Here is a 12384-nt window from a genome sequence, read left to right on the forward strand (position 1 = left end):
TGGGAGGTAAGGGAACTTGGGCATCATAGGTCAAACCTATTTGGAAAGAGTGGATTTTCAAGCATTGACGGGCTCTGTAATGTTACATCCATTGTAAAATTGCCTTAAACAGAAGAAGCTCAAGAACTACCGACCCATCTCCCTCCTCCCCTTCACGGTTAAAGTCACTGAGAAGACCGTCAATGCACAACTAACCAAATTCATCAAAGAAAACTCCATCGTCGACCCCTCCCAATCCGTATTCCGCAGCAACCACAGCACCGAAACAGCTCTACTCGCCGCCACAGACGACATCTGCACCCTCCTTGCCCAAGGACACACCGTGGCCCTGATCCTACTTGACCTCTCTGCAGCGTTTGACATCGTCTCCCTCCGCACACTCACCACCAGACTAAACAACGCCAGCATACAAGGAACCACCCTCAACTGAATCGGCTCGTTCCTCACCGGCAGACCCAAAAAATCAGACTACCACCTTTCCTCTCCAAACCCACGGAAACCCACTGCGGAGTGCCCCAAGGATTATCGCTCAGCCCCACGCTCTTCAACATCTACGTGGCCCCCCTCGCCGCCATCGTCAGACAGCTCAGACTCAGCATAGTATCCTATGCCGACGACACCCAGCTCATCCTCTCCGTCACCAAGGACCCAATCACCACCAGACTCAACTTCCAGCAAGGAATGAAGGACGTTGCATCCTGGATGAGCAGAAACTGCCTGAAGCTCAACTCGGAGAAGACAGAAGCCCTCGTCCTCGACCCTCCACCTCAGAATGGGACAACACCTGGTGGCCTACGGCCCTCGGCAGTCCTCTCACACCCACGAACCACGCCCGAAACCTTTGCATCATACTTGACTCCTCCCTTTCCATGACACGACAGGTCAACGCCGCCGCCTCCAGCTGTTTCAACACCCTCTGAATCCTCCAAAAGACCTTCAAGTGGATACCCCGAATCAAGGAAGGCTGTCACCCATACACTCATAACCAGCAGACTGGACTACGGAAACGCCCTCTACGCCAGGATCAACAAGTCTCTGCTCCGCAAGCCCAGACTACACAGAACACTGCATCCAGACTCATCCTCGGCATTTCTAACCACAAACGCACCACCCAACACCTACGGAACCTCAACTGGCTCCCCGTTGAGAAGAGAGTCACTTTCAAGATACTCACCCACGCCTACAAATCCCTCCACAACACTGGACCCCAATACCTCAACGAGAGAATCTCCTTCCATGTACCCAAGAGAAACATTAGATCCACCAACCTTAACCTCGCCGAAACCCCGCGCATCCGCAGAGCCAGAAGAGTTGGAAGAACCTTCTCCTACAACGCAGCCAAGACCTGGAACGAGCTCCAGCTCAACATCAGAAGCGACCCCTCCCTAAACATCTTCATGAAGACTCTGAAGACCTGGCTTTTTGACTGATAGGGAGCGGCTCACCTCCCCCCCCCCCAGCGCTTTGAGACCCTCACGGGTTAGTAGCCCGCTTACAATTCCTCTGATTAATTGATTGAAGCTAACAGACCCACAATCTGAGTTACGGATCTCAAATGTATCGTCTGTTTGGATAGAGTCGTCCATAATTTTTGTTTGATGGATTTCACTTTTGGAGGAGGAATGAGCAATTGGGCTTTGATCGAGTCCACCTGAAATCCCAAGAATTTTATCTGTTGAAAGAAATCATGATGATTTTTTTGCAATTTAGATCTAGATGCTCCATCCAGTCATTCTCCTGAAGCAGATCCTGCAGAAGGTGAATACCCTCCATTTTGAAATGATGGTAAACCATCCAGGGTTTGAACTCTCAGAGGTTGAGAACTTGTCTGTGACCTCGACCCTTTTTCTGAACCAGAAACACATTGCTGTAATATCCCTTGGGATGTGGAAAAGCTGATGCAACAGCATGTTTTGCCAAAAGTTATTTAATCTTTGAGTCTATGAAACTCAAGTCTTGTTGAGAAAAATGGATTAGGGGGAAGGGGAGGTTTGAAAGGAACCTGAGAAAGTTCTATTCGATAACCTTGAACAGTGCCCAAAACCCAACCATCTGTCAATCTTGGCCCAATTGTGTGCAAAGTGTCATAGTCTGCCCCCAAAGGAATGCCAGAAAGAGGAGGAGGAATCATTACCTGTAGACTGGTTGTTGAAGGCTTGATTCCCTCTGTGGACACCTTTTTATTGGAACGTCCTGGGAAGTAGCCTGGATCTGGCAGAGAAGAAGCCTGCCTGGGAGGGGTCCTGCCAGTAGTCTCTGCTGCGGTAGACAAATCCTCGCTGAGGACCTTGAGAGTTGAAACGCTCAACTGATTGTCCTTTGCCATGGTCGACCTGGCCAAAAAGGGGGTTGAACACCTTTTTCAGAGACGATTGGGCCTTATCCAATGAGCCGATGGTGTCAATAAACTTGCCAATGTCCTTGACAAACCTGTTGCCGAAAAGCTGTCCTTCAGCTAAAGGTTCCAACATGGACACTTCTACCAACTGAGGATCAATCCTCCTCATAAGCACAGACTTGTGTCTTTCAGAGGATAGGACACAGTTGGCATTGCCCAGCAGACAGATTGAAAGTTAGGACCATCCCGCTAGGACGTCAGTTTGGATAGGAGCACCAGTGACTTCTGTGTGGAAGGTTAATCCAAAATTTTCAGCAGGGGGCCTGAAACAGCTAGCAATTTACCCTAACAAGCCCTGAGATCCCTGTCTGTGTCCTTTTTGTGATCTTTGGAGAACTTTTTCAGGAAAGTAAGCATATTGGAGTCAATATCAGGTGTTTGAGCTGTCTTATGGGGAAGGTCTGGCACTTGCACTCTGTTCTGAGCCTGGACCGAACATCCTTTTTAAAACTCTTGAGGAGGTGTTGCTGCATGTATTCTGCAACTGTGGGGGCTGGAACCCAGTCAGAGGACCGGGGATGGATGATGTCAGAGAGCTAAAAAATAAAGGGATTAGGAGGAAGGGAATTAGGATGGGAGGAGGAGGAGGAGGAATGTCTATGTTTCTTCAGACGTTTGCTTGTTTCAGACTGGTGGCAGGAGGAACCAGTTTTAGTATCAGTGTCCGGGGACATCTGAGTGATGGGAGAGCTCGGCGCTTCTTAGTTGTATAAGTATGTTTACCCAGAACCCCTTGGAACAAATTGTTAATGGCATCAGAATGGGGCCAAATGGTAATCTGTACTAGGGTCAGGAGGGCGTTGGGTAGAGCCCAATGGTGGGATAGGGGAGGGGGCAGTAGAGCAGCAAGAGAGTTGGTCAAGGAGCTTAGTAATGGGTTGAAAGGCTAAAGTAAGGGCTTTAACAAGTGAGTGTTGCATTGATTGATCGATCACTTTCACTAGCTTTTCATCATAATAGTAGTCTTCATCTTCATTAGGCCCTTAAGCCTGAAGGCCTTGCTCAAATGGCTCTTAATCAGAGATGGCAACAAGGAGGTGACAGCCTCGCAATCCTAATGTCCCCATAGGGAAACAAGGGTCAAGAGCATGTAAATACTGGAGAAAAACAGACGGTGAAAATAATTGTTGCAGCTGTTGAAACTCTGCTAAGCAGTTTGTCAATTGGAGCAAGAAGCTGGCAGCAGACCACAAGGCGAATGCAATTAGCAGTCCCAACAATTATCTTTTCACGAGGGAAAACAAACTTCCCAGTCAGTAAATTCTCAGATTTACATGAGAAATGCCCATAGTTCTTAACTACCTGCAGTACTTTACCCCTATTTTTGAAGCCAGGTGGGGCGGGACCAACGTGATGTTTCAGTGAAGTTGTCGAGCACGAGGGTAAAATGCGTAGGCAAAATTGCCAGAGGAATGTGTGAGTAGCCCATTGAGCTACACATGCATTCTCGCTCCCCGCCGCCCAAGTGGCGTGTTACAATGTTGGGAAGCAATACAAAGGGGTGGGCAGGAGTCCTAAATTAGAACAATGGTTGAAGGGGAAAGAAACCGGGTGCAACACGTGCCTGGACGGCATGGAAAAGGACGTGAACTGAAGGCGGTCGTGGGCCTGAAAGGCAAAGTTAAGGGAAATCATACAGTGCACACCGCACTTCACCTACAATATACATGGCACAATGTAATAACTTACAATACAGCAGTAAAACAATGGCGATGTAAAGGTACGAGGTATAGAAACCACTTATCTTGACTGCAGAGCAGCAAATATAGGGGCAATCCCTCTGTTTTGTACATCATGCTCATACACTATTGGTGGACTGTTGAGAAGGCGTGGTTCAAAGCCTTATGGGAAATGTAGTTATGTACATGTATTTTACTCTTTTTTGATTGGTTGTTATTTTGGAGTAGTAAAGATGGAGAAAGCATAAGCAGAGCTTCCAGTCCTGCCACAGAATCTCCTGAAATTTGCAGAACGTTCAACATTTTTCATGTTAGACTGTCTGGCATCATCGCCAATCCTACCAGAAATCAAGAAGACTCCTCCCAGTGCAACATGATTCGATTCGGTCTAAGTGGAAGCCACATGGCATAGGACAACTTTGGCTTTCATCATCATGAAAATAGCAACAAAATGCTGCTGCACAATAAGGCCAGAAAAAACTATCAAGTTAAAATGAGAAAAACAAAGCATTGAACAAGACATTTGCAGAGTATGTCACTAAGTGCTTGATTTGTGCTGGTGTTTGTTAGTGCTCTGCACCGGCCCTTTATATTTAAACATTTGCACTTATTTCTGAAAGTACACAGCATGATGGCTCTCTCAGCCTATTTTTTAGCAGAGAACGTCATTGGAGAGGTTTACAATATACCAAAGCTGATGAAACTTGCACGTCCAGGCCCTCCCTGCACCACCTTAGAGTGACCTTGAAAGTCTCACATGTTGACGATTAGTGGGTTAGGCTTGCACTGGCATTCTACAGCTGTGGCAAAAGCTGTGGGTGGTGCTAGATGAAGAAGAATATCTTTGTCCATGGCACATATATTTTTACAAAGGAAGAATTGATGCCACTACACATAATTCCTGAACTAAAAGTGTAACATGAGAAGTATCAAGTAGCAACACTCATCTACGATTGACTTTGGGGTATGGGACGTCTTAGGTCTCATTCTTCCGTAAGGGACAGGGAACAGTGTTCAAGTCAAAGAATCATGAAAAATACCCCCATCTGAAAATGTTATTCTTTTCTTACAAACCCACCGCTCCAAGATCTGGCCCCCAGAAATGGGGGTAGGGTGTAGACTAGTAGGACAGAGATAAAGGCCTGCAAAGAAAGTAAAAAGACAATTTACTTGTCTGTTGGTAATATCAGAATAGCTCTCTTGATGCAGATGAATGCAGAAAGGCCTTCTCTCAGTCTAGGATCAGCCTAGGGATCTGCAGTGGTAGTCTACACCCCTTTAAGTATTGGTGGCTGGCATGGTACATCAGGTATCAATGAATAAGTATAGGTTGCTGTTTGGGTGGATGGTCCTGGACTTTTGGTGCTACAGTTGTCAGGGCCCAATTTAGTTGTGGCACATTCCTCGTAAATGGCTACACCCAAAAGCCATTGTAGAGTTGAGTGTGAAGAAAGATGGAGGGTTGTGCCCTCTCGATTGATCAACGTTGGTAAGAAATAAATGTCAGAAGTTTTGCTGATGTTTATCACGTGCTTGGTTTTTATTTATATTTCCTTAGATAAAGTGCAGATAGAGATTGTGAAGAGAAAAGCCGACACGTGTTTCGCCCTAGTGGCCCATTGGCCGTGGGCTTTTTCAAGGCAGAGCATCGTTATGGCAAATAGTCTTCCAATTCCTTTGAATGTAGAGTGCTTCGTCTCTGCGGTCCCATTTATTTCTTACCAACGTTGATCAATCGAGAGGGAACAACCCTCCATCTTTCTTCACTATCAATGAAGAAGTGTTTATCGACTTACTTAATCCTCCAAAATGTTTCATTTTTGGACCACCTGGTTTTTGTGTCTCTGCCGTGAGTAAGACACCAAAAGGGAATCTTAAATAATGGAAGCTTCTGTTAAAATTGATTTGACCACCAGTGTCCGTCTTGTAAAATAAAGCCTACTGCTCCATAGCTGGGTAGAAGGGCCTGTGATAGGTACACACACACACATGCACACGTGTGCACACATCTTCAGGTTCTACAAGGAAGACTGTTGTATGACTCAGCCTGGTATCTGGGTACAGGTAGCCTGTCAAAAATGGGACCCTGAATAAATTGTACATAGCCTAGGTAGGCTGTCTAATTTCATTGGCCTTCCAAAAAGAAGTGCCACTTTGCCTTTTGACCAAAGTGTGAGCCTGTAGAGCTTCACTGTATTTATACTTCGGGTGAAAACTGCACATATTCTAGGAAAAAAATAAACCCTATTTTTTGCTATGTTCAAAATGGTACAGAGCAATAATAATATATTAATTTGCCCATATTTCTTTTCCATCACGCATTTTGGCATTTGCAATATCTCCCTTAGCCAGCCGTAATGAAATATGGGTTTTTAACCACTCTGCTGTGCCAAGTTAACTACTCTGCTGACCAGATGGTAAACCAAAGCTCTCCTAAGCAAGAAGTCCATTTGGGTGGTATTAGTCTTATGGAAGAGAAATGGGCGTGAAATTCACTTAGGGTGATTAGCTGACACTCATGAACATGCATGGTCATTCCCTTCTGACTGGGATGAATGCAGAACTGGCCCCAGTTACACCAGCATTCCCTTTTTATTGTTAGAGGGAGGAAACTAGTTTTACAATGTTAAGAACGGAGTACAAAGGAGGGAACCAGTTTTGCAGTGTCGAGCACGGAGTACAAGTACGAGGCTCTGCAGACCACTGCCTGATTCTGCGACCTTGGAAAATATAAGAATGCTGTTAAGAAAAGAGGGCCAGTCTGGGGATGCTTCCAAGAAATGTATGACAAGGGTGGAGAAGTGATGTGGCATCTCTGGATTGGGCAGACATGCCCACTTCCTACAACTTTCCATTTCTTTCTACATTTTTAACTCTTGCACAGGGTCTGAGACTTTGAGAGAAGAGAAAACTACAGAAGAAGACAGACCTTCATGCTGATGAACCCATGTCTGCAAAGGATTCCAGTACTTCTTGGGACTCTGTCAATGGCACTGGCTTACCTACTCCCTCCGAGGGATACCAAAGGTGGACTAGCTAAGGACTCTAATGGAGAGGTTTGCCTTGGACCTCTGTGGATTGGTCTGTTAGTGGGAACCACAGAGGGGATCCCCTGACTCCCACTGGACACACAGGCACCCTGCAAGTGGCCAGGTGGTCATGAGACATGGGTAATCGACACAGGCAGTGTAACCTGTCTTGAACATCACTATGGAGGTAATTACGATGGCGGGCGGACTTAAGTCCGCCCGCCATTTTGGTGGGCTTGGGACTGCCCACCTGTATGGCAGCGGTCCCGCACGTAGAATCAGGATACGGCTGCCACTGTGGCGGTCGCATCTTGCATTTTTACCATTGCAGCGGTTTCTGATGGCTGCAGCACCCGCCGCAATGTTAAAAATGCATGTAGTGCGTTTCCCCGCGCTACGTGGCAGGCGCCACGCGGTGCCTGCCACTTAGTGCAGGGAAATGTAGGAGGGTATCATGGGTACTCCCCCAGTGCACCACCACCTCCCCACAACACAAGGGGGGCCCGCAACGGGCCCCCGAAACCAATCCTCACCAGCCTTTCAATGGTGGTTTACCCGCCACGCAAAGGCTGTCTGCGACCAGCATTGTAATTTGGTGGATGGTGTCGCTAGGCACCGCCACAATTTTACAGATGTTGACCGCTCCGCCAGGCAATCGGAATGATCTTTACGCCTGTCACGGTCGCGGTCAGATTCCCCCGTCATCCTAATTTGGTGGGGGAAAATTGCTGTCTGATGGCGGAGGGCCTGCCACCACACGGCTGGTGGTGGCGGGTCTTCTGTCATCGTAATCACCCCCTATGTGCTGCTGCTGAGAGACCGGAGGACAAGTGACTACCAGGGGTACGGGGCAAGAGGGCAGTTCCATGAGCCTCTTTCTTCACAGAGGAAGAACATCCTAAAAAATTATTCAGAGAAATTCAGCAGGGAAGTATGCCTACTTTAGAGCCGAGAAAGTCATGTAATAAACATTGTTTTGCAGAGCTAGTGTTATGCAGCCTAGACCAACAGGTCTCAAAGCTGCCAGACCGAAGACACTTTAACTGCATATACCGTTACTACATTGTCCCCCACAGAGAGAGCCTTTTTTCCGAGAAACTCTCTAGGAAGAGAGAAGACCATGCTCAACCATTATTTCTCCATTTTAGTTTGGGGAAGGCCAGTATTCTGGGGAGACCAGAGGTCATAATTTGCCCCTAATTTGGTTTCATTTCACCCATTAGAGGTGGGTGTCACCGTAACAAAGACTCAGGGCCAGGAAGCCCACCCAGACTTTTCTTGGTGGCCCTGTTTACCGGGGTGCTCTCCTAGCCCAAAGTTTGTTGTCTCTCGCCTCACTCCCACATTTCAAACCAGGACAATGCTGGAGCTGAGTTAGAAATGAGAGAGGAAGAAGCAAGTCGGCTTTCCCACAAGCACAGCAGTGAAGAGTGCTGTATGGGTGGTTAGCTGGATGGGACGACAAGGGCTGTCAGGGCCCCCAGCATTGATGCCACAGGTGGGCTACATGGGACAGGGAGCCCGCTTAAACAAACAAGTGCAAACAGGTGTCTCAAAAACAATATAAAAAAGATGAGAACTGAGCAGTTGTGGCCACATCACAGGGATGTTAAGGCTATTATGGGCTTCTAAAAATGTACAAATTGGACCATGGTGCCTGTGGAGGGGAAGGGCATTGAAGAGGGGGCTTTTTTATTCAGGGGGCCATCAAGGAGCAGTGGTGGTCCCTCCATAGGAGCCCTGCATCATGTGCCTTAAGAGGATTGCTGCACACTAGGGCCCTTATTCCCTAATTTTTCGCATAGGGCAGCGCTGCAAACCTTCCTGGTGCTCTGCCCTACTTCAAAAGAAAAGGGCAGGAATGTGCATTATCCATGAGATACTGTGAATTCTTGTCCTCTTCAACTGCCCTGGTGCACAAATAGCTGCCTAGCGCCAATGCAGGCACTCTTGCACCATGGTGTAAGGGTGTCTGCATTGAAATTAGGTTGTTTTATTGGGGGAAGGGACACCTTCCTTCACAAAAACAATCCTTACGCCACCCCCTTGGGAAACGTAGGCTTTTGCTCCTTCCCAGGTTTCCAGCATGTTGTAAATCTGGGAATTTGTCAAATGCCACGGGTGTTACGTGGGAACACCCACTGTAACACACATGGCACACCTTCCCATGCAGTGTGAGGCAATACACCGACTTGTATTACGTTGCCTCACACCATATATATGAGGCCATGAAAAACCATGCAGAGTGGCTTACATGGCCTCGTAGGTATGGCTGAACAGTGCGTGCTGCGCTTGCACTGCATTGCCTCATAACATGTCTACGAGGCCATGAAAAGCCATTCAGGGTGGCTTACCTAGTCTCATAGATATGGCTGTACAGTGTGTGCTGCAGGAACGTCATTAAAAGTGACTCGTGAAACGAGCCCCTGAGTCTCCTGGGGTTCAGCAAGAGTGACCATGGGAGAGTGTTTTATCCAATACAACGCTTCGAGAGCTAGAGATCTGGAGTAAAGGCTCTGGGTCATGGCCTTTTGTTGTTAGGTTCTCTAAGGTTGGTAGTCAACCATGTTAATGAAATGGTACAATGTTTTAATGGTATATTTATCTATTTCAAAGTTAATGTGCATTCTTCGTACAAAACAACATTTGATTTCAGCACTTTGAATGTTTTATGATGTTGAAATGTTTCATTGACATTGAGGGTTTATGTTCTGTAATTGTTCAATATTGTGGCACCCTGGCAAAGCCAGTATGCCTCCTTCTTTACACTTCCATATCTGCATTAGGCACATCAGGTGGGTACTTGTGGTTTTTTTTTTGGATCAGCTTTGTTGGTGCAGGTATTGCTAGTGGCACCTCAAGCATAAGGGGTACAAGGTAAATCTATCAAGCTACTTCACCTATGTAACATTTCATTGTCGTGCACGCCCTGCAGGCTGTAAATGGCTAGTAGGTAATCCCATTGGCATTTCCATTTGTTAGTCTTTATATAATTCTTACTTTATGCTTTATATTTAGTTTTGCGTTTGAAAAATATCTTTTTCTTTGTAAAAGAAGAAGCTCTGACTGAGCAGCAATTTATTATTTGTTGTTGTATTGCTGAATTCTAAGGGGCAGATTTACATGCCCCTTGCGCCACTTTTGCGTCACTTTTCCCATGTTAAAAGTGACGTAAAAGTGGCGCAAGAGGCTTGTAAATCTGCCCCAAAGTCTCTAGCCCACATCATCTCCCCTGTGTAAGAACTGAACTGCTCTGCCTCGCTACCATGAGGGTCGAGTACTAAAAAGAGGTAGCTAGGAGCCTTCAGTACTGGTTCCCTAGGGCACGAGGGGTGAGAGACTCGAATTGTTGCCGTTGTGATTGTGCTGGGACCCTTCGAACTGTATTTATCAAAATGAATACTATTAGATCCATAATAAAAAAACAACTATTGCTATTAATTTTTATTATTGTTAATATATTATTAATATTATTACTGTTCTTGTTATTATATTTGTGATGAATCCAACAGGAAAAGTGGACACCCCAAGTACTGCTCATTTAAATGTATCTGAGACATATTGAGATATGAAAGGCAAAACAATATTAATAATAATACTAGTAAGAATAATATTTATTTATTTAGTGTGTTGTATAGCGCGAATGTGACCCGTTAGGGTATCAGAGCGCTTTACAGCAATAGCAAGTTATTTACAAGATTCAGTAATAACAAGTTAAATACGAAATTGGAGCAGGGGATCATGAGAAAACAGTGCAGAGATAACAGGCAATTTACAGAGAGTAGGAGTGGCGATCAAGAGTACAATTGGGGGAGATAGCAAGTGGACGTTGTATTATTACTTTATCATATTCATTATTTGTATTAATATTAAGAAATTATAGTTGTCATTAATATTATGACTTCTTTGATACCTTGACATATTTATTCAGATACATTTTCATTACCTTTTCCATATGTGGTCCACACTTTCTTTAAATTATGCATTGTACTAAAAAATGACAATACACACAAGAATTTACTGAGATCTTCAATGTGTGGAAAAATCTATTTTTCTAGGGCACAGTGCAATTACCAATGTTCTGAGCAGTCTATTTTGAGGACTGTGTGAACTATATGGTGTACCTTGACATAAGTGCTTTCTTTGTTTTATTTGCAGTCACCTCCCGGGAGGAGGGGTCTTCGCAGGGCATCCATGCCTGTCATCAAATGGAGTTACGTGGGATTTGCTTTCTTCTTTCTGTTGTCTGCGACCATGACAGGACTTTTTGTTTGGCAGTACAAGCTTCCTAAACTGGAGCCGAGTGAGTATGGAGCACAAAGACACTCATTACCACAGAATGTTTAATCCAAAGTATGAGGAATCCTGATGTAGGGTTGCTACAAATCGTTTAATTATCTCACTCATGCTTGATCTGTCTTTCAACAACACATTTCAAAATGTTCATCAAAACACCTTCGAAGTTTCTTTGACAATGTAAGGTTAACCTTATTTCCCTGGATCCCAGGATAAGTGGAAATATACAAGGTGTGACATCCAAACTTTCTGTAACTCATTCCTACTTCAACAAATAATAATTGAACTATTGCCTCACTCTGTGTCCTAAAATGGCCCACTCTAGTTAAAGTCTGAATGACTTCTCCTCCATACACCCAAATGATTTGTAGGCTCCCACCATGACATCAAGAAATCTTGAGGATATATGCATGTTATGTAACAGTACAATACTGGTTCTATTGAGAAATGAGGAAATGATCAATGCAGGCCATCCTATAATACAGTGTGACCAGTAGAGGCATTGCAGAGGGGTGGGACAGGGGGTAGAAGGGGACCAGGAACAACAGACAACTAAACAAAAAAAGAAAAAAAAAAGAACTTACCTGCCCCTGAGATGCTCCTCTCTGGCTCTGTGCACTGCAGGCACAGGCTCCCAGAATCCCCTGTGGCCAGTCCTGATGCTGCTCTCCTCATTCTAAGATTGGCCGGAGAGCTATGAATTTGCACTCCCAGGTAGACTAGAAGCCTGTCTCCAACCCAGCAACGCAGCTCGGGTTAGAGACAGCTTTAGTGCGCATGACGGGTTGGCCGTCCTCAAACGGCAGGCCAAACCGTCATGCACACTGACAACAGTGCACCTATCATTACCCCTCTGCCTGTCATCCCCCTGACCCCGCACCCGAGACACACCGCTATGGAGAAAAAGAAACCTATAACAAAAACTCATGTATTATTGTTTTACTTTTCATTTTTTGGGCTTCTGGCAGGGGGTGTGGGGGCA

General features: G+C 45.7%; 1 protein-coding gene across 2 annotated transcripts in view; it reads left to right on the forward strand.

Moving 5' to 3' along the window:
* LACTBL1 (lactamase beta like 1) overlaps positions 1–12384 on the forward strand; it is a 402757-nt gene that overhangs the window by 254764 nt on the left and 135609 nt on the right. For both annotated transcript variants that reach the window (XM_085614876.1, XM_085614877.1), the window contains one exon: positions 11265–11409. In XM_085614876.1, coding sequence (XP_085471002.1) covers positions 11265–11409 — 145 coding nt within the window. The remainder of the gene's footprint in view (positions 1–11264; positions 11410–12384) is intronic.

Source organism: Triturus cristatus, chromosome 1_2 (assembly GCF_964204655.1).
Source record: "Triturus cristatus chromosome 1_2, aTriCri1.1, whole genome shotgun sequence".
Lineage (NCBI taxonomy): Eukaryota > Metazoa > Chordata > Amphibia > Caudata > Salamandridae > Triturus > Triturus cristatus.